The 23,269-nt window shown below is 32.6% G+C and overlaps 1 protein-coding gene across 3 annotated transcripts in view; it reads right to left on the reverse strand.

Moving 5' to 3' along the window:
• Window positions 1-23,269, reverse strand: part of STAG1 (stromal antigen 1) — a 342,007-nt gene that overhangs the window by 40,759 nt on the left and 277,979 nt on the right. For all 3 annotated transcript variants that reach the window (XM_045539117.1, XM_045539119.1, XM_045539118.1), the window contains one exon: window positions 7,434-7,514. In XM_045539117.1, the coding sequence (XP_045395073.1) occupies window positions 7,434-7,514 (81 nt within the window). The remainder of the gene's footprint in view (window positions 1-7,433; window positions 7,515-23,269) is intronic.

Below are 23,269 nucleotides of genomic sequence, written 5' to 3' on the forward strand. Positions count from 1 at the left end.
AAACAACATCTATTGGTAATTGAAACACTTCTTTCAATTTAATCTTCTGAACAAACCTATCCAGCAGTACCATTCTCATGTTATACGTGAGGAAACTGTAGCTCAAAGTGAAGTAACTTGCTTATTTTGCCATGGGTGGTTAAGACGTGAAGCCAAAAATCAAACTCAGGTTTAACTTGAAAGAACATGCTCTAACACAAAGAATGCTGGAAACAGAAGAACTGGGAGCTTCCTATATAGATAAATTGAGTCATCAACAAGAAGTTCTTTAACAAACGCCTAGTAATTGTTACTTACTAGGAAAAAAAACAGTTTCAAAATAAAAAACATACTACCGTAGGAAGGAAAATGCATTACTATGTCACTCAGGAGATATTAAGTAGGATAAGTTACCTATTTTGTTTTTATCCAAATAAATGGCCTGACAGGAAAGTAAACTTTTTAATCATGAATTTTGGTGGAACAAATCTCCAATCTCTGTACTAAAAAGTGGTGAGTGTTATGTTTTGTCTAAACATTTTTAATAATGCTTTAGGCCTCTGATAAGCTCAGTTAAAACACATTTTTACGTTGTAATATTGTTATTTAGAATAGAATCAATAGATCTTTTCAGTTCTGCCTCACTACTTGGATCATGAAATATTAAATATCTTAAGGAGTTTGGGAATTGGTAAACTAGGTGCTTTAAAGGTTGTCTCTTTGTAGGTAAAAATGGCATCCATGTGAAGGCCTATGAAGCTGAAGAAGCCTTGTTATCCTTGAAGGGGGAATTCCCTACCAGAAAGCAAGCTCCTATATGTGGGAGGCCCAAGGAATACGGTTGCAAACACAACATGGCATTCTTAATGGAATGCTGAAACCATAACTTGAGAATTCTTTTCTAAGTTGAAGATATTTACTTCTGGTTTCCAGAGGATTTTAAATGCTGGGGTTGAATAAAAATTTGGAGTTCAGAATTTGGTATGAGCAGTCACCTACTTCTGTATCCCAGATTTTTAAAAAAGAACATTGAGAGAGCTGAATAAGAAATGGATATTAAATAAAACCTGGATGTTTCTCCCCTAACTTTTCTAGACCAGCCAATCAAGCACTTGTGATTGGACATAATATTAACAGGAATACATCTTTTAAAGAACAATTCTGGAATCATGGAACAACTAAAAAGAAAGGCTTAGAAGTAACTAGATAGTTAATGAAGATAAAATTCTCAAAAAATGAAAGGTGGAGGGGGAAAGATTCTTTAAGAAAAGAAGTAACGTAAAATGGTAACATGCTATTAAAAATTTGTTCCTACAGGGTAACTATCATTTCTAACCCTTGGCCCCCCTCCCTTCCTCTCAAAGCAGTTTAACTCTACAGATGGAGAGGTGCTATCTATATTTTGTTATTACAGGAATTCTAGGTGAGGACCTGAGTGAGCTATCTCTTTGTTGTTCACTGCTACTCTGAAGAGTGGATAGGGAAGAGGAAAGAAAGAGGTACAGAAAGTAGCCTGTAGATTTTTACGTATGTGAGCCTATTTCTAGTACATTTGTAGCAATGTATGTTTGTGGGAAGAATAGCAAGGTTAAACGTGTTGCCCCCAAAGGGCTTGGCCACAATCTCTCTCAATTTCATCTTTACTCCTCCTTTCTCCAGTATGTTTGGAGGTCAACACATTAGAATTTGCAGAGGAGAACCTTTAGTTAAGATGGTAATGGAGGAACAAATTTTGCAAATTTTAAACACCTCAATAATAATTTGACTTGTAGCTGCCTAGAGAATATTGACTTTCTTTGACTTAAAGTGTTAGGAATAGGGCCAGAAATGTCTGCCCCAGGCCCCTGTATTGCAATCTAGAATAGAAACATACAGGGTAAGGCAAAGGGTAGCACAAATCTAAGACCATAGAAAGCAGGACAGCTCCTCCTAGGAGAAACAAAAAATTGAGGATAAATTCAAGGTCCCCAGGCCAAAAAAGGCAATGGGGGCATTATTTTAGCCCTAACTCTTATTTACCTGGCTCTTTAAATGTCTTTGTATATGTCCAGAAGGAGCTGAAGGAAGAAGGATGTTCTCTGCTACAGAGAAGAGAAACTGAAGGCTGCTTCTACAGGACCAGCACTAGGGGGCACCGGAGCAAAGTATACTGAGCATGACCTGTGAGACTGCCAAAGAGCTTCAACTCTGGAAACTAGGGGAACAGAGGAAATACCCATTGGTGAAACCCAGTGTACTTCCATTTCAAATAAATATCTAAGCCTATTCTTGATATTCTTCTCATATACTTCATTTTATAAAAGTGTTTACTGTTGAGTAAAATTATAAATTGAATTTAAACCTGAAATGTAAGTACCATTCATAATGTCCTGAATGACAGTGTTCTTGACAATAGAGAGGAAAAATAAATTTTAGAAAGTACTCCCTAAAAAGCAATTTGGCAGTATGTATCAAGAACCTTAAAAGTATGCACTATCATTGACTCAGCAATTTCATTTCTAAGAATGTAATACAAGATGAAAAGACGAAAAACACAGAACAAGCTTTTGTACCAGAATGCCTGTCATAGCATTAATTTTATTAGCAAAAATGTTTAAACCTAAATATCCAAGAGAAGAAAGTGGTAAAATAAACTATGGTATAGTTACACAATGGATTAGGCATACATTAAAAATATTCTCTATAAACATTTCTTAATAACTGAAGGAAATGTTGTATTAGTTGAAGAGAAGATACAATACACCAAAATATTAACAGTGGTTATCCACAGATGGTAAGATTTGAGTTTTATTTTGTTTATATTTTTCTATTTTTTCTTTTACAATGAGCATGTACCCAAGAGAGCTCAAATTTATGAAAACCACTCTACCTTATATTTTATACAAAATGAGCATAATTTATTAATTTAAAATGTAAGTGACCCCGCAGAGATTTAAATGAGTTTCTATAAATATATTAATGACTAGAACAAAACATACAGATGGTGGTCAACTGGCTTTCTCCCTCACTAGCTAAATGATCCACTCCATCTTAACATTTTCTCAACAAAATAAAACTTTATGTAATAGACTTTCAGGTTGCTTCTAAATGACCAACATTACAAATGCTAAAAATAACATTTATAAATATCCCAATATCTACTGTATTACATTTAAATTTTAGGAAAAAAATTAAAGGAGAAAAAGAGGATAGAGTTTTATGTGCATCATTACAAAAGTCCTCCCTATACTTTAAAATTAACCCACTGGCATTACAGTCATTTAAAATCATAGTAACTCCTCATCTAAACACCCTTAGGCATACAGAATGATGACAGAAATCTAGCTGTGTGATATAACTGCCCTATACCCAACTGATTAACAGGTACTGCTAGTTTTTTGTTCAATAAGGAGTCAACCACAGAAAATTTGTTTAAAAAAAAAAAAATAACTAATGAGGGCCAGGTGCAGTGGCTTACGCCTGTAATCCCAGTACTTTGGGAGGCTGAGGCAGGAGGATTACCTGAGGCCATGAGTTCGAGAACAGCCTGGGTAACACATCAAGACTTTGTCTCTACAAAAATAAAAAAAAATTAGCCAGGCTTGGTAGAATGCACCTGTAGTCCCATCTACTTGAGAGGCTGAGGCAGAAGGATCGCTTAAGTCCAAGAGTTTGAGGTTATAGTGAGTTATGATTGGGCCATTGTATTCCACCCAACCTGGGCAACAATGCCAGACCCTGTCTCTAAAAAACTCAAAAAACTAACAAAAAACCTACTACAATAAAATCCTCTTGAACTAGTATTAAAAGCTTAATAATACAAGAATTTAAAGAGCACTAACAGAAAGATCACTAGACTGAGATTCAAAACACTAGTGCTGTAAATCTGATTTTAGGCAAGTCTGAATCTCTGGAAGACTCAGATTCCTTACATATCAAGTGGGATTATGATAATAACCACTTTATGGGATTATTATGAAGATTTAATTAAATCAAAACCTTTATTTTTATAAAATGTAAAATATCAATAAGGTAATTATAACAACAATGTCCCCTTCTGGGCCTCATCTAAAATAAACAGGTTTCATCAAATGACTTCCAAATCCCCTTATACTTCTAATATCACATTTATAAGCAACAGAATAATGTTGCTACAGCAAATAAGACACAGGATACACTAAGCATTTTTCCAGTATTCAGTCCAGCTAAACAACTCTGTGAGTTATATGCAATAAACCAAAACTGAGAATAGTATGGAGAATCAAGACATTTTTGTTCTTAACAGTTTTTAAAAATTATTTTATGTGATAAAATAATCACTGTTAAGCAACATTAACAACAAAACAACTCCTCTGTGTCAAAAAGTATAAAGTAAATCTCTCTCATCCTTATGCCTGACCCCAAAGAAATTCTATTTCCTAGAGATAACCATATTAAGACTCTTGTGTATCTATCAAGACAGCTTCAGTATGGCAGTTATTAGCATAGACTGCAGAATTTTAGAGCGAAAAATGATTGGCCCAATATAACTTTCAATTTTACAAATAAGTAACTCAAGACAAAGATAGGTTACTTTTTACATGTTACCAATATCCAGAAAGCACCTTACAATTCATAAAATGCTTTTACATAAATTATCTACATTAAGATTATTTACATGACTTGCCTCAAGGTTACACAAGTTAATGATAAGACTGGAACTACAGTTAGGAAGTTGCCATCTTATCAAATGACATGCTAATACTATAAATTATATTTGTACGAAGCTTATGTATGTGGCTTTTAAATTCTCAAAGATATCCTACATCATACAAGGGAACAGAAAGTTTGATAATTCCTAATCTAGTAATTATTATAAGTTATTGTTTTAAAAGCAGGAATCTTGGCAATAAAAGATTAATTTTTAAAGTATGCATGTGTCTTGAGACTTCAAGCTTTTCAAGACTGTCATTTAGAGAACCACTTTTTTTTTTAATTAAAAAAATTTTTTAGAGACAGAGTCTTGCTTTGTCACCCAGGCTGGAGTGTAGTCATGAGATCATAGCTCACTGCAGCCTCAAATTTCTGGGCTCAAGTGATCCTCTTGCCTCAGCCTCCTGAGTAGCTGGGACTATAGGTGTATGCCACCAAGTCCAGCTAATTTATTTTTATATTTTTATAGAGACGGGATCTCAATATGTTGCCCAGGCTGATCTTGAACTCCTGGCCTCAGATCATCCTGCCTCAGCCTCCCAAAGTGCTGGGATAACAGCCATGAGCCACCATGCCCAGCTGAGAACCACTTTTAAATTACAATACAAGTGATACACAATGATTACTGAATACACTTAGGGTTAAATTTTTAAAACACTACCAACAACTTCAAAGTGAGAAGAAGTAACTCAAAAGACACCTAAGTAAGGAAAATTTCACATAGATATAAATGAACACAAAACTACAAAAGGAAAGCAACTGAATAAAAAGTCCGTGCTGGTCACAAAATCTGCATTGCTGACAATGAAATATGTAGTATGACTGATGACAAAAATAAAGCCATCTTTTATTAGGGCAATGTGTCAGACAAAAATTAAACAGAAAGGCAATAAATTTCAAAATAATTCTGCTGTAATGGGATTAAAAGAAAAAGTAGGTTTCAGATTAGAGACTTTCACTCCAATTATGGAATACAGTTGTAAAAGGACAAAATTTAAACGAGATTTACAAGGAAGAATTTTAATTATGCTGAATTTTTAGGGAAGTATGCATTCCTAAATTTACTAAATGCAATTATCAATATTCAGCCAAAATACATGTAACTCAGATAACCAAAATGATGTCCATGAAAAAAAATAAAATATAAAAATTCAACCAGAATTTAAAAATCAGAATTAAAGTAATTGTGTATAATAAACTCTAGCTATCAAATTTTAACAGATTCAATTTCCTTTAATTTTACCATATAATAAACATTTCAAAAACATGGAAATGTAAGACAGCTTTAAAGTGGCTTTTATTATTAAGAAAAGGTTAACTGTAATTTTTATTTTTCAAGACTAAACTCGCCAATAAAATAGAAAAACCAATCACTTTCCAACGAGACTTTAGAAAAAAAAAAATTGAAAAACCAAGAGGCTAACCAATACATTACCATCCTTCCAATTAAAAAACAAACAAATAAAAAATTCCAACTATTTTCCAAATATACACAAATCCTCAAATTATTAATCAGAAACAAAAGAATTCTCTGAGAAAATAATGCTCCATATCAAGCTATTGGCTCTATATGCAAATGAGTTAATCATCTTTACTGGTTAAATAGTTCATGTTTTGTTAAGATGAAGATATGTAAACATTCTAATCTTTACTTGGTTCTTTAACCAACGTTTGCTTTTTAGTCATATGTTCAAGTCTCTTTCATTACATGAAATAACTGAAACATTTATTTTATATTTGTGTCAGATAATTCCAGTGTACAGAATTTCTTGCCTGATTTTCTTCATGATTCTATTCATGGTTTCTTGTTTTGAGTTGAGTGATTTTTTACTAAGAGTTCACTTTTCTTAAAATTTTATTTGTGGAAAATTCTTTAAGGCAAGTTCCTTCAGAGGAGACAGAGATTTAGATTTGACTTTATTAGGTGCTTTTGGATACTCCACTACAGAACACTTAAAATCAAAATTTCAACCTGTTTATCTTTACGATTGAAATCGCATGAATTCTGGGTGAAACCCTAAGTGAAAGCTAGGTCATGGTTATAAACTTTCATAGGAGATCGATTTTTCCCCCTTTAATCAATGACAGATTTTAAGACAGACTATTTTCCTTATAATCCTCCAGCCCATGAATGGAACTGGTGTGGGTGAGAATAGCTCTTCAGGATTCCAACTTAATCAAGGAGATGTGGCCACTTGTTAGACATTCTACCTTGGAAGGACCTTGGACTTTGTCTAGATTATAAAAGATCCTCAAGGTGAAGCAAATTTCAGTGCTCTTTTTTACTTTCTTGATCCTATTTTCACTTAATCCCCAGCCATATTTTGATTTCTGTTTTCCATGGTCATGGATTAAAAATTTTTAAGACAAAATTTTATCCGACATTTTGTTTTTAACTTGATGAGGGTTGTGTTGACTTTGGGCCCCTAAGTGCCACCCTGCCGGAATCAAAAGCTACATTTTACTATCTTTCAATATTATTCTTTTTTATAGCATGTCACCTATCACAGCTTTTGTGTCTATTGTAGTTATTTCTTACAAGATTATTAACTCTTTATATATACAACTATGATTCTAGTGCTTGAAGATTTTGGCTATCTTCCAAAGAGGTAAATACATGTTTACTCATAAGATAAAGCTTATGATCAAGAATTGATAACAATTATCATATATTTTATTAAAGATTACAATAACTTATAATAACTGATAATATTATTAAATAAAGAGTTAAGGAAGGTTATTATTTTAGTAATAACCCTCTGCCTACAGAAACTCTTACTTACTTTGGAAGGAGAACCATCAGTAATTTTCACCAACTGCCAAAGAATCGAGTAATGGGAACACTGCAGTGCCTGTACGACTATCTGTATCAAATGAGAAAAAATTTTTTTAATGAAAAAATTCAAAGAAATGAGAATTTATGTTTGCACAGTACTAAGAGAATATTTATAATAGTTTTTATTTTATGATAAAGTTTCAAGTCTAAATTTTTGTAGAATTAATGAGAATGTATAAAATATTTGGTTAAAAAAGACAAAACAACATATTAACCTAGAGAATAAAGACAGAACATATCTTGATAAATATGGACCCAAATAGCACTATGCTTTAAACAAAAATGTAGTATTATGAATATTTTGCTTGGTCAAAATTTTAAAAGGAGATAAAGTTATTTTATCCAAATTTTATAACTGAAATAGCTGAAACTGAAAAATTTATCAAAATTTTATAACAAAATGTCCTACTTATTTAAAGCACTTTAATGTGAAATATCATACTCATACCAAAAAGTGCCTAAATAATTATAAAGCTTAATGAATTAATATAAAGCAAAAATACCCATGATAACCACCACCCAGGTCAAGAAACAGAACATTGCCAGCATCTCCTCCCAGTACAACCATCTCTTCTCCTAAGGGCAACAGTTATTTTGGCTTATTTGATAGCCAGCATATTTTAATTACCAAAACGTGCACTCTTAAAGTTTATTATGCCTAGCTGTGAACAATACATAAATGGAATCATGCAATATGTATAACTTTTGAATCTGATTTCTTTCATGTAACATTTATGTTTAAGATTTATACATGTTGCATATACCTCTAGTTCATTAATTTTTAGTCCTGTGTGATATTTAAAATATTCCCCTATTTACTCATTCTATCGCTGATAAACTTTTACCTGGCTTTGACTTTTAGCCATTATGGATAATGCTGCTACAAAAATTCTTATATATGTTTCCTGGTGCAGTGGGCATGCATTTCTCTGGGGCAGAGATTTTCAGTTTTTAGTTCTCAGGACCGCTTTACACTCTTAAAAATTACTAAAGACCTCAAAAAGCTTTTGCTTTATGGGTTATATCTATCAATACTACCATATTAGAAATTAAAACTAAGAAATGTTTATAATATATTTATTAATTCACTTAAAAATAATTTTATATCACAAAAAAGAACTAAATTTACTAAAACAAAAAACTATCTAGAGTAACACTGTTTTATATTTTTGCAAATCTCTTTAGTATCTTCCTTAACAGAAAACTAGATTTTCCTATCTGTTCTGCATTGTCTCTGTTACAATACATTGTTTTGATTGAAATATATGAAGAAAACCCAGTCTCATAAAATAGTTAGAAAAAGAAGGCATATTGTAATAGCCTGTGTAGATAAATGTGGATATTCTTTGCTGTGGCCCCAATATTCCACTGCACATTTGTGAAAGAATGAGAATGAAAAAAGAAAATAACATCTTCATCTTACTATGAAAATAGTTTTCTTCTTCTTTTTTTTTTATTCCCCAAAGGTCAAGAGCTGTCAGATAAAAAGAGTTTTGACTTCATGGACCTCTGCTGTGAACCCCACTTTCAGGACCACTACTCTTAAGAATAGGATGGCTGGATCACATAGAATATGCATGTTTAACATTATTAGATATTACCAAACTGTTATCCAAACTGGTTGTGTCTTGTAGTCATTGACAGTTCCCGAGGCTCCACATTTTTACCAACACTTGATATTAGATTTCTTAAATTTGGCAATTCTATTATACGTAAGTAGTATCTTAGTGGTTTTGATGTACATTTCTCTAATTTCAATGAGGATGGGCACTTTTTCATTTTTTATTGGCATTTGAATTATGGTTTTGTGAAATGTCTATGCAAGTCTTTCGTCCCTGTTTTCCAAAGAGACAACAGAATTCAGGAAAATAAAACTAATTAAGGAGCATAACATAAAAGAGAATTCCATTTTGGATAGGTCTTTTACTATATCTTTGTTTGAATACAATATGTACCTTTATTGCAATAAAGTGTATCTGATAATATGATATTCCATTATTTTATTTGCTAAATTTATCTAGTGTTTCTATTATCTTCCCCACTCAATAAACTAAAAACCATAAAGGTGAACATATGTAGAGAATAAGTTAAAAGGGAAATCAATAAGTGGAATGCTACAGGAACTTTAAAATCTAGGTTTCAGATCACTAAAGCAAAAGATATTTTCAACACGTCTACTCAACACCTGAAATAACTCTTATGAATTAGAATAATAAGTGTTGCTTCTTTTGAGGCAACATTAATGAGACGTCAGGGTTTTATTAAACATAATAATTAAATGATTCATGTCAGAATGCACAAACAAGACTACAGAAACACTAACAAGTTAAACATTAGTGCTAAAGAAATAACCCTAGTACACTTAGAAGATGCTCAATGACAGCACCCCAATGATCCTGAGATACCTTCGATAAGTTCTTATTTATAATATAAAATACAGTGGTAACATGGTTTGTGTGGAAAGAAAAGAGTAAAAAAAATTCTCTTGAATTTGAAACAACTTGTTTTGTTCAATTAATAGAAAAGTGATATACAAATTAATAATAGTGGGAACTTAAGATATAGAAAAAAGTAATGTTGAAGAATTGCTTAATTTTGGTTATACCAATTTATCTAAATCATTACAAATATCATATCCTTTTCTTCTATTTTTCTACTGATCTGTATTAGACATTTGCAAACTTAGTTTTATAGAAGTTTCTTGTTAGTGATTATGAGGGAGGAGAGACACTTGGTCACTCCAATACCTGTTTGAAATATAGAATTCCCATTTTAATCTGTTTCACATATTGGTATTCCTTATAAGTTTCTTTTTAAAAGGGCTCCACTGCCTTACCTTAAAATAAAAATCTTGCTCTCATTGACTGAGAAGCATTTTGCTTTCTCATAGACATAATTATATAACAATATAGCTAGCTGATCAAATGTCAAAAGAAAATTCACAACTTTTCCTTCCAAGCTTCACCAGTCATTCTTATTATTTTGTCCTCCACACTAGCAACGTTATCCTAACTTGTCCAGAAGTCACCTATTCATTTTATTCAGTTACTTCATCTTTCTAAAGTACAGAAGAAACAAGGACAATCAATAATAAAACTGAAAAGCCAAAAGAGACTGCTCTAACTTTTGAGCACCTTTTTTTTTTTAGCACCTTTTGCCTTCTCTTAATTAACACTGCTCTGATGACTAAGAATTTCTTCTAACCCTACTCCCTCTGTCCTCATGTTTCCAGGAACATTGTTCCTGGGAGGAAACATTAATGTGTATTGCAGATTTCTGGGCAAATTAAGAAGCAGGAGTGCACTTTCTATCTGCCAGCAGGATACCAATGCCCTAGGAAATCTTGGGCCTCTGAATGACTAGGGAGAACAGTGACACCTGATTTCCCCTAATGGTACTTTACAGTTACGAAGGTGAGAAGTAAATTTCTGTTTTGTTAAGCCACTGAGATTTTTATATTAATCTATTAAAGCAACTAGCACTACTTTAATATAAATTGCTATCGCCCCCTTTCCTAAATAATTACTTCTATCTCTTTAAAGGAACTACAGATTTTTATCTCTGACTAGCAGATTATCAGTAAGGAATCATTCAGCTTATGGCTAATGACAGATACTACATATCTTGAAGATGAGTTGCATTATTAATGTAAAGCTTCTACAATATTTAAGTTTTAGAAAAACTGAATTTACATGGACAATAAAGTCTGAATTAAGACTAGAGAATAGTAAGGGAAACTGATTACATATATGTAATATATATGCACTTATATTATCTACATATACAGGACATATTTAAAATTTTGAAAATGCACATAATGACAGTGGGCTCTTTTACTTTTCTGTTGGCAAAAAAACTTCAGGGTAAAAAGGATCAAACTTTTTAGTGGACACATGCATGCTAAAAGAGTGAACTAAACTTAAACGCTTCTGATATCCAATATTGGTCTATCATTTTTAGACTGGGTTAATATAAGTGACAATTAACATCCTCTTCAAAAAGAAACTTTCCAAGAACTGAGTTTGTGGCATTAAAAAAAAAAAAAAGAAAGAAAAAAAAAAAGAACTGAGTTTGTAGCATGTAAATAAAGAGACTTTAGACGCAAACTAACAGTCAACATGGCTTCACCAAAGAGAATATAAAGCTGCCAAATAAGCACATGTAAAAATGTTCAACATGATTAGGAAGACATATGTTAAAAGCACAATGATATACTACTACATACCTACTAGAATGGCTAAAGTAAAAATTACTAACATTCTCAAGTGCCAATGAGGATGCAGAAGAACCGAAACTTTCATACATTGCTGGCAGGAATGCAGAATGGTACAGCCACTCTGGAAAATTGTTTAGCAGTCTAATAAAGTTAAACATACACTTATAACACTTAGCAATTGTACTTCTGGACATTTACTTTACAAAAATGAAAATTTATGTTTAATCAAAAATCTGTATACCAATGTTCATGACAGCCTTAGCTATGACGGCCAAAAGTTGGAAACAACACACATGTCCTTCAATGGCTGGATGGATGAAACAAACTGTGATATATATATACAGTGGACTATTACTCAGCAGTAAAATGGAACCAACTATTGATCTGTTGATTCACACAACAACTTAAATTTCTAAGACATTATTTTTAGAGAAGACATTATGCTAGGTGAAGACATTATATTCTAAAGGGTTACATACTGTATGATTCCATTTATTTGGAAATCCCCAAAAGATAAAACTATAGTAATGAAAAATATAATATAGGTGTCCAGGAGTTGCAGGTGGGGTGAGCATATGACTATAAAGGGATAGTATGAAGAAGTTTTCTGGGACAGTGAAACTATTCTGTATCCTGATTATGGCGGTGACTACAAAAATCTATACACATATTAAAATTCATAAGACTATAAGTAGGCCGGGCGCGATGGCTCACGCCTGTAATCCTAGCACTCTGGGAGGCCAAGGCGGGAGGATTGCTCAAGGTCAGGAGTTCCAGACCAGCCTGAGCAAGAGCGAGACCCCGTCTCTACTAAAAATAGGAAGAAATTATATGGACAGTTAAAAATATATGTAGAAAAATTAGCCGGGCATGGTGGCGCATGCCTGTAGTCCCAGCTACTCGGGAGGCTGAGGCAGGAGGATTGCTTGAGCCCAGGAGTTTGAGGTTGCTGTGAGCTAGGCTGACGCCGTGGCACTCTAGCCAGGGCAAAAGAGTGAGACTCTGTCTAAAAAAACAAAAACAAAACAAAACAACAACAACAAAAACTATATGTAAGAAAGAAAATAAGTCAATTTTACTATATAATTAAAAAATAATAATCAATATGGCAAAGAGTAGCTTGTAGTATCGTATTTTTCTTAAGGAAATGTTAAGAAATGCGCAAAAACTGAAGGAAATTGTAAGTGACATAAAGTAACAATTTGATAAAGGGAAAAGACTTATAAATTCTGCATGCTCTTTGGGAATGGGGGTTTATCCAATGTGCTGTATCATTAGCGGGCATACTATACTGTAAATCGAAAAAAAAATCATTAGAACCATGAAAAACTCAAGTAAAAAATTCAAGTAGTAAAAGGTTAACTTTCGTTATTAAAGAATTAAAAGACTTCCCAAAGAATGAATTACAGAGTAGGCTAATGCACATTAATCCCTGGCAATTCAGGATACTAGGATTTTACTGCCAAGTTTACTTATAAATTCCAAGTATTGAAAAAAGGAAGGGCATGAAGGAAAATATGTCTACAATAAATCCAGTGTGGATAGTACATTCTCTTTTTGTAATATCTCTTCATACTGATCTCCAGAAGGAGGTTTGATGTATAGTGGAAAGAACAATGGACCAGGAGTTCACATCACACAACCTCAGGCCTACTCTTAATGGTTCATGGGGATTAACCTTCCCTCCCCAAACACACTGTAGGCTATAACATCAAAAAAGACATTGCTGTTTCCCATTTCAGTGATCTGCTGAAAAGACTCAATGAACAATTTCTGTTGATGACCCTGAAAACTAAAATTAACACAGGCAAATAGTTGTCCAAACAACACTCACAATACCTAAACTATTCCTGAAGCATTAAAACAATTAACATGACACTTTGTGCAGACAAAATCATGATCCATATAAAAGGGTGAAAGTAGAGCAGACCCATAACTTTAAGATAAAAATATTTACTTAAAGAGATAATTGAAGTGAAATGAATAATTCACACAAATAAATTTCAAAGATTTAAACACTAAAAAAGACTATTAAAACAGAAGAAAACAGAAGTATTTAAATGATTTGAAAATATGTGAAAAGACTTTCTAATTATGATAAAAAATAACTAATAATTCTGATTATGTAAGAATAAAAAAGCATCACGTAATATATGTAATTAAAATTCATAATGGTAAAATACTGTAAGAAATGGTGTAAGGTTAAGAACATTAATACAGGAAAAAAACTTATAAATTAAAACGAAACTAGATGGGAATGGTGGCTCATGCCTATAATCCCAGCTACTTGGGAGGCTGAGGTGGGCAAATCACTTCAACGCAGGAGTTCAAGACCAGCCTGAGCAACATAGCAAAACCCTATCTCTATAAAAAAATTGAAAAATTGGCTAGGCATGGTGGTATGTGCCTGTAGTCCCAGCTACTTGGGAGGTTGAGGCAGGAGGCTCACTTGAGCTTAGGAGTTTGAAGTTGCAGTGAGCTGTAATGAAGCTACTGTACTCTAGCCTGGGCTACAGAGCAAGACCCTGTCTCAAAAAAAAAAAAAAAAAAAAAAAAAGGCAACAAAGGGACAATACGAGCAAAGGAATGGAAATTTCAAAGAATGCTTCATTGATGAACTGTAAACAGGTTAATATAGCACAAGGCTAAGTATAAACTGAGGCTGGATCAGCAGAAACTAGATCAGAGAGGGCCTTATAGGAGGCTGATCATACATTCTGGGTTAAGCTTATGTACCAGAGTAATTATTAATAGTATTTCATTTCACTTATAAAAAAATAATTGTTTGGATAATAATACGGTCAACTTACTGTGACCAAAAAATCTGGATGTTATCCTAAAAATGCTAGGAAATACACAGAGATATTTGAACAGAAGAATGACATGATCAGATGTTTTAAAAATATCATATTACCAACAGCAAAGAGAAGTGGTCCTATTTGTTCTTTGTTATCGTTTTAAATACAGTATTTGATACTTCAAAAATTGTTGTATTACAAAATATAATAAAATTAAACCCATGAAAAGATCACCCAATTTAAACACTAGTATAATACCAATAACTTTGCATCTACCTATGTGCATTTTCCCCATTCCTCACCATAGCTAAACCATTCTACTGAATTTTTTAAATATCATGCCCCTGCTCTTAAAACTACAGTTTTATCACATATATTATAGACACACATCATTAGATGATACATTGTTTACATTTTGCTAGTTTTTGGGCTTTTAAAAAATGGTATCACACCACATGTAGTCTTTGGCAATGTACTTCACCCTAGCCATGCCTTTGAATGACCAACAAATATTTTAAAAAATACAAATGTTCATGCTCCACTGTTAAATAATGAGTCAACAGAAATAATTTTGACAAAATTTTTTTCACTTAAATAATTTTAAATCATGAAAAAAGATTGTACCGAACTTTCCTATGGCTACTGGTTCTGAAATTTCTACCATGTGATGTCTTCTTTTGTTCTTATGGCTATGTTTTGGTCTGGGGCTTTCTAAACCTTGAAATACACAATGGTCTGGCTTTTAAATGAGAAACAATTACTCCTCTACTGTTACTTTTATCCTTTTCCAATTAAAAAAATTAAACTATAAGATATATAGAGAAAAATTTATCATTTTTAATGTATGGCTCTGTGAGTTTTAACAAATGCATAGTCATGTAACCACCAAAACAATAAAGATCATCCCTCAAAATCTCCCATGCCCTTTTGTAGTCAGTACCCCATGCACCCTGGAGATGTTTTCTGCTCCTACAGTTTTGCTTTTTACAGAATGTATAATGAAATTGTATATTATGTAATCACGTGCACCTGGTGTCTTTGCTCTGTATAATGCATCTGAGATTCATCCATGTTGTTGTATTAGTAGCTCCTTTCATTTTATTGCTTAAAAGTATTCTATTCTATGGACAGTACCGCAATTTGTTTCTATACATTCACCAGTAGATGAGTATTTGAATTGTTTGCAATTTTTAGCAATTATGATTATAGCCACTATAAACATTCAAGTATAGGTTTTTATGTGAACCTAAGTTTTCATTTCACTCAGATAAACACCTAGGAGAGGGACTACTGAGTCATATAAGTGTTTATTTAACTTTATAAAAAGACTGCCAAACTATTTTCTAAAATAGCTGTACTGTTCCGTATTCCCACCAGCAATGTCTAAGAGTTTCAATTGTTTTGTATTCTCATAAGCATCTGGTATTATCAAGTTTTTTCCCTTGTTTAGCTTTTCTATAGATTTGTAGTGATATCTTGTCATAATTTACATAATTATTATATAACATGTAAATTATTTACATATTTACTCAACAAATGATGTTGAGTTTCTTTTCCATGGGCTTAGTTGCCATCCATCTTTGTGAAGTTATGTATTCAATTCTTTTGTCTATTTTAAAATATTGGGTTGCTTTTCTTCACTGACTTTTGAGAGATCTTTATATATTTTGGTTACAAGTCCTTCATCAGATATGTTATCTGTAAATATTTTCCAGTTTATTGGCCTGTCTTTTCATTCTCTTAAAACTCTTAGTTTTTAACTGTGATGAAGGTCAATGTTTGAATTTTTTCTCTTATGCACTGTGCTTTTGGTGTTATATCTAAGAAATCTTTGATTAGCCCAAGGTTGCAAAGATTTTTCTCATGTTTTCTTTTAGAAGTTTTATAGTTGCAGGTTTTACATTTAGGCCTGTGATTTATTTTGGGTTAATTTTTTATATATGGTATGAAATGTGAATTAAGGTTCACTTTTTTGCATATGAATATCTAATTGTTTCAGCCTCATTTAGGTTTTTTATTTATACAAATTTATGTGGCACACATACAACTTTGTTACATGCCTACACATGTAGTGGTCAAGTCAGGGCTTTCAGGCTATCCATCACCCAAATAACGTACATTGTATGCATTAACTAATTTCTCATCATTTGTTGAAAGATTATCTTTTCTCCAAAGAACTGCCTTTGCACCTGTATTAAAAATCAACTGACCATGTATGTATGGGTCTATTTCTAGACTCCCTATACTGTTTCTTTGATCTATATATCTATCCTTTCTTCAATACCACACTGTCTTGATTACTGTTTATAGCCTTGAAATCAGGAATTTTGTCTTATTTGTTCTTCTTTTTGAAAACTCTTTTAGTTCTTTTGTCTTTCTATATAAATTTTAGAATCAACTTGTTAGTTTCTATAAAACATTTTGCTGACATTTTAGCCAGAACTGTGGTAATCTATAGATCAGTTTGGGAAGAACTGTCATCTTAATAACACCAAGTCTTTCAATTCATGAACATGATATAATATTTTCATTTACAAAGTTCTTTTTTGAATTTTTTCATTAGTTTCTTTATGGTTTTTAGAATATAAATCTCATACATAGTTTGTCAGAGATATGCCTAAGTATTTCATGCTTTTGATGCTATTTTAAATGATACATTTTATAAAATTTCAATTTCTAATTGTTCATTGCTAAACAACTGGTTTTCAGATTTATAAAGCATTAGATGTACACGACAAAATATCCAACAGTATAAATAGTATGCATTTCAAATTAAGTTTCTTGCCCACTAAAGATCTCGAGTTTTCCACTGAAGAAATCCACTGTTAACAGTTATCATCCAAAATTGAAGATTATACATATATGGCATATTAGTGTATATACAGATCTTCTCATCACCTTTTTAAATTATATATACTGATCTCCTCCTTGCCTTTCATTCTGTATAGCATCAAATGTCTTCTCACAGAATAATGTTGCACAAATAATACCTACCTAATTATTTTATTCATAGCTGCATAGAATTAGAGAATCAAAACTATCCTACTGCATTTAATTGGTTTTATACTAATGAACATTTAGATTGTTCTAAGTTTTAAATATTCATAAATAATGTTACAATGAACACATTTGTACCTACATCTTTGTATACATATCCAAGTATGTATCTGTAGTCTAAATTCCTAGAAGTACAAATGATCAGATGAAGGATATGTCTACTTTCAATTTTGATAGAAAGTAGCAAATAATCTTTTAAAGGAATTATACCAATCTATTCTCACAATAGTATTTGAGAGTAGTCAAGTATTTAAAAAAAAAACTTTATAAGAGTTTATGATGCCACACACAGTTGAGAATTACTAGAACAACAAAGCCTACATTGCAGAGCAGGTGAAACTGAGGCTGCTATGACCAAACAAAGTTTCTGATGTGATGCACAAGAGAAAATATAAGGGATTACACTAAGGATATGGTAGTAGGGCTGAAAGAGTATGGCAAGAAGACATATTCAGGAGGTACAATTTATAAAAGAGATCTAAAGCTTCGTAAGATTAAGAATTGCTTCCAGTACACCATTAAATCTGCAGCATCTGGCACTCAAATACATTTTTCATAAATGACTAGGTAAAAATAAAAAATAAATAAATGACTAGGTAAGTAGCATCTTGTGTTTGTGCACATGTGTGTGTGTGTGTCTGTAGTATGTTAGTGGTGAAGAAAAGGGGGGCATCAACCCTGATTCCTTTCTTTTTGACTTAGGTGTCTAGGCGTATAGAAAATGGATAGAGGAGTCTTGAAAGGTTTTGATATGGTATGTCTAAGGAATAACCAAAAGTGTGTAAATGAAATAACTTCTAAGCCCAGTCAGGGAAATAAGTGTGTAGTCTTCTAAGGAAAGAATGACTTTATCAACATAAACAATAAACCATAATCTATTCACAAACAATAACCTGACTAAAGTTAACCCACTCCCCCATTATGTTCAGTCTTTAGAATGTGTTGATTTCCATTTCATGATGATGGATTAAGTACCACCATCTAGTCTCTCCCCACAATTGCCACTGAAACAACACAAAACATATTTGGGAAAAAAGATAAATACAAAAAGTAAGAATCTGAAATGAAGCAAACACCAGAAGGCATGGGTAAAGAGTGAAGGGTAGCCTGTGTTACCATAAATAGTAGTAGCATATTATCAGCAGAGAATAAGAAGAGCTAATGAAAAGAATTTAAAAGTTTAGTTTGAGTGCATATGCCAAAGTTATGTGATCTTCAGCAAGTTATCTGTCTACGCTTTGCTTTCATCATCAATAAAATGAAAATGATACATAGTCTATTTGGTTGTAATAAGGCTTAAACGAATATATGTAAAAACTTAAAACAGTATCTGATACATAATAATTGCAAAATAAAAGTTTTCAATTTATGGATGCCTTGAGAGGCCCAAAGTTAGTGATATATGATTACACTTTTTTTAATAGGCTTAATCACACCATTTTGTTCTGCAGCAAATAATATTTATAAAACAATACTATAAGTGCTCTGTATTGGTTATATACCTTTATTTTACAAAAATTTGTATAAAGAGATACTAAATTCTGAAATGTGGGTTCTTTATAAGCTAATGATTATTGTGTTACAGAACTGTAATAACTTTTAATCATAGGTTAAAAATTTATTAGCAGAGGGAAAATCATGAGCAGATACTGAAACATACTGTTGTGTTAGAAAGGATGGAGCTGCTCAAAATATATATAAAGCACATAGGAGCTGGTTTGAAAGCAGCTGTCACTGGCCAAATCTGCAACAATTTGAGCACTAAAATAAATAAGAGTACTGAAATATAATTAGTTGAATATAATAAAACAGAAAAAAACAGGAATCCTTGAGCCTTTAATGATACTAAATCTTAAAAAATGAATTTAAAATTATAAAAAGTGAATGAATGAATGAAGGGAGAAGGCAAAATTCTTCCCTATAGTAGAGTGCCAACTAAGAAATATAACATAAATGACAGAGTTAGAAAATCATCGTTTTAGTCACTATTTGGTGACCACGATAGTAATAACTGAGTCAGGCAAGAATCACAAATGCATACTAAAACTATTATGTCAAAGTTTGATAAGAAAAAGGATTATTTACATAGTTTTATTTTATCTTTTTAAGAAATGTAATTTTATTTTTCTATGACTGAATTTATTTTCCTTTTTATTTATTTATTTTGTTATTTCAGAATATTACAGGGGTACAAATGCTTTGGTTACATGGATTACTTTTGTACTGCTCGAGACAAAGTTATAGGTGTGCCCATCACCCAGTGTACACTGTACTTATCCCCTCCTCCCCTTTCCCACCTGCTTGATTTCCATTGAGTTTTACTTCCATCTGTGCTCACCAATGCTGTTTGATTAGTTCAAATTTAATAGCGAGTACTTGTGGTGTTTGTTTTTCCATTCTTGCAATACTATTTACATGGTTTTAAAGGATCTTTTTACAGATTACTCATTAATTAAAAAGGACATTGGTAACTCTACATAGGAGAAACTTGGCAAACCTCATCTTACAAGTGATCAAAGTAAATAACATCAATAATGAACAAACTGACATTATGTGCCTCCTGATGTGAGGCACTGAGAACAGAACACCATTTATGTAGCATTCCTGCAAAAGTGTGTAATCTAAATCTAAACATGCAGAATATCAGACAAAACCCAATTGAGAACATTCTATAAAATAACCAGTCTGTACTTTTCAAAATGTCAATGTCATGAAACACAAAGGCTGAGACCATTCCAAATTTAAGGAGACAAAAGAGATATAACAACTAAATGTAATATGTTATTCTGGATTGGGTCCTAGGCTGGGAAAAACTGTTATAAAAACATTGTTAACATACATTTTATATATGCATATTAATACATGTAATATATATAGAGTATACAAGTACACAAACATGAAAAAATATTGACAATTGATGAATCAGATGAAGGGAATAAGTGAGTTCATTTTTCTATTATTATTTTTTATTATTTTCTATAATTTGATCTTCTAAAAAAATTAGGATAAATTCTTTTAAACTTTAGTCTTCTATGTATTCTAAAGCTATAATAGTTAAAGTACCACTGGCATGAGAAAAGATAGTTCACTGAGAGAGAAATAAATACATATATATACACAGGCATACCTTGGCGATATTGCAGGTTTAGTTCCAGACCACCACAAAAAAAAAACCAATATTGGCATAAAGTGAGTCACACAAATATTGTGGTATCCCAGTACACAAAAAAGTTATGTTTACACTATACTGCAGTCTATTAAGTGTGCAGTAAGCATTGAGACTCCTCATTCATTAGAGTTTGATCAAGAGATTGAAGCAATTCATTTACATCTTTAGGCTCCACTTCGAATTCTACTTTTCTTGCTATTTCCACCACATGTGCAGTTACTTCCTCCACTGAAGTCTTAAACTCCTCAGACTCATCCATGAAGACTAGAATCAACTTCTTCTAAACTCCTGTTGATGTTGGTATTTTGACTTCTTCCCATGAATCATGAATGTTCTTAATGGCATCTAAAATGGTGAATCCTTTTCAGAAAGTTTTCAATTTACTTTGCACAAATATATGAGAGGAATCACTACCTATGGTAGCTATAGGCTTATCAAATGTTTGTCCTAAATAATAAGACTTGAAAGTAGAAATAACTCCTTGTTCCATGGGCTTCAGAATGGACAATGTGCTAGCAAGCATGAAAACAACATAAATCTCCCTGTACATTTTCATCAGAGCTGTTGGGTGACCACATGCACAGTCAATGAGCAGCAATATTTTAAAAGTAATCTTTTTTCCAAGCAGTAGGTCTCAACAGTGGGCTTAAAAAATATTCTGTAAACCATGTTATAAACAGATGTGCTGTCATCCAGGCTTTGTTCTTCCATTTATAGAGCACAGGCAGAGTAGATTTAGCATAATTCTTAAGGGACCTTGATTTTAGGGATGGTAAATGAACAATGACTTTAACCAGCTGCATTAGCCCTGAATAAGAGAGGCTGTTCTGTGAAACCAGGTACTGACTGCTCTCTATGAAAGTTCTAGATGGCATCTTCTTGAAATAGAAGGCTATCTTGTCTACATTGAAAATCTGTGCAGCCATCTTCATCAGTGATCTTAGCTAGATCTCCTGGATAACTTGCTGCAGCTTCTGTATCAGCACTTGCTTGTACTTTTTATGCTATGAAAGTGGCTTCTTACCTTACACCTTATGAACCAACAACTTCTGCTAGTTTCCAACTTTTCTTCTGCAGCTTTCTTACCTCTCTCAGTCTTCACAGAAATGAAGACAGGACCTCGCTCTGGATTAGGCTTTGGCTTAAGGGAATGTGGCTGGTTTGATTTTCTATCCAGACCATTAAAATTTTCTCCATATCAGCAAAAGGCTGGTTTTACTTTTTTATCATTTCTGTGTTCACTGGAATAACATTTTTAATCTCCTTGAAGAACTTTTCCTTTGCATTCACAAGTTGGTTAACTGCTTGGCATAAGAGTCCAAGCTTTTAGCTGTCTTGGCTTTCAACATGCTCTCCTTACTAATCTTATCGTGTCTAGCTTTTGATTTAAAGCCAGAGATGGGTTACTCTTTCTTTCACCTGAACACTTAGGGGCCACTGTAGGGTTCTTAATTGGCCTAATTTCAATATTGTTGTGCCTTAGGGAATAGGGAGGTCTGAGAAGAGGGAGAGAGATGGGGGAATGGCAGGTCGGTAAAGCTGTCAAAATACACTGAACATTTATTAAGTTTGCCATCTTATGTGGGTGTGACTCATGGCTCCCCAAAACAATTTAAATAGAAACATCAAAGATTACTAATTCCCGATTACCATAACAGATACAATAACAATGAAAAAATCTGAAATACTGCAGGAATTACCAAAATGTGACAGAGACACGAAGTGAGAACCTGCTATTGGAAAAATGGCACTGACAGACTTGCTCAATGTAAGGTTGCCACAAACCTTCAATTTCTGAAAAACACAATTTTTACCTGTGAAGTGCAATAAAATGAGGTATATGGTCCCCCAAAATAGCTAGACAGTTAGTTTTAAGGTATCTTCAAAACACTAAGTATAACTGAAAGTTAACACTAACAAACGTTTTGGTAGTTCTTTGACATCCTTGCTCCAAAAGGGAATTGTCTATGGATTCTAATTCAAAGTAAACAGTTGGAACCTGAAAAAGTCATCTTGCATGATCCTGTGAAGAAGTGGTTAAATACAGAGTTTTATATTTTCAATAGTGAGTATCTTGAGAGATATTTCGAAGAGCTGCTAAAATGAACAAGAGTACAATCTAATAGTCATGCACTCAAATTTCATACACATGGTTGATGAATGTCTAAAAAGTTAACAAAATTAAAGACACATAATCTTAACTTCAATGTCACATAAATGTTTTCTTATTTAACAGATTAAAATCAATGGGAGAAATAACACATATACAGTGAAAATAAGCAACAGAAAACAAAAACAATAACAGAGGACAACACTGTAACACGGTCACCAGTCAGCATTAAGACAATGATGGTGTAAGTGAGTTAAAAAATCTAGAAATGGTTATAATCACCAGATGAAACAGTGATGTGCTATTCTTATTTTGTCTCTGAGGAAAATGAGGAAAGCAAAAAAGGAATGTCTTAACTTTCCCATTCCCTTTCAACTATGAAGCATGGCTTGAAAATATGAGTGAACTGTATTTAGGTTATTGAAAAGTTTGA

This window comes from Lemur catta, chromosome 1 (genome assembly GCF_020740605.2).
Source record: "Lemur catta isolate mLemCat1 chromosome 1, mLemCat1.pri, whole genome shotgun sequence".
NCBI classification, from domain to species: Eukaryota; Metazoa; Chordata; class Mammalia; order Primates; family Lemuridae; genus Lemur; species Lemur catta.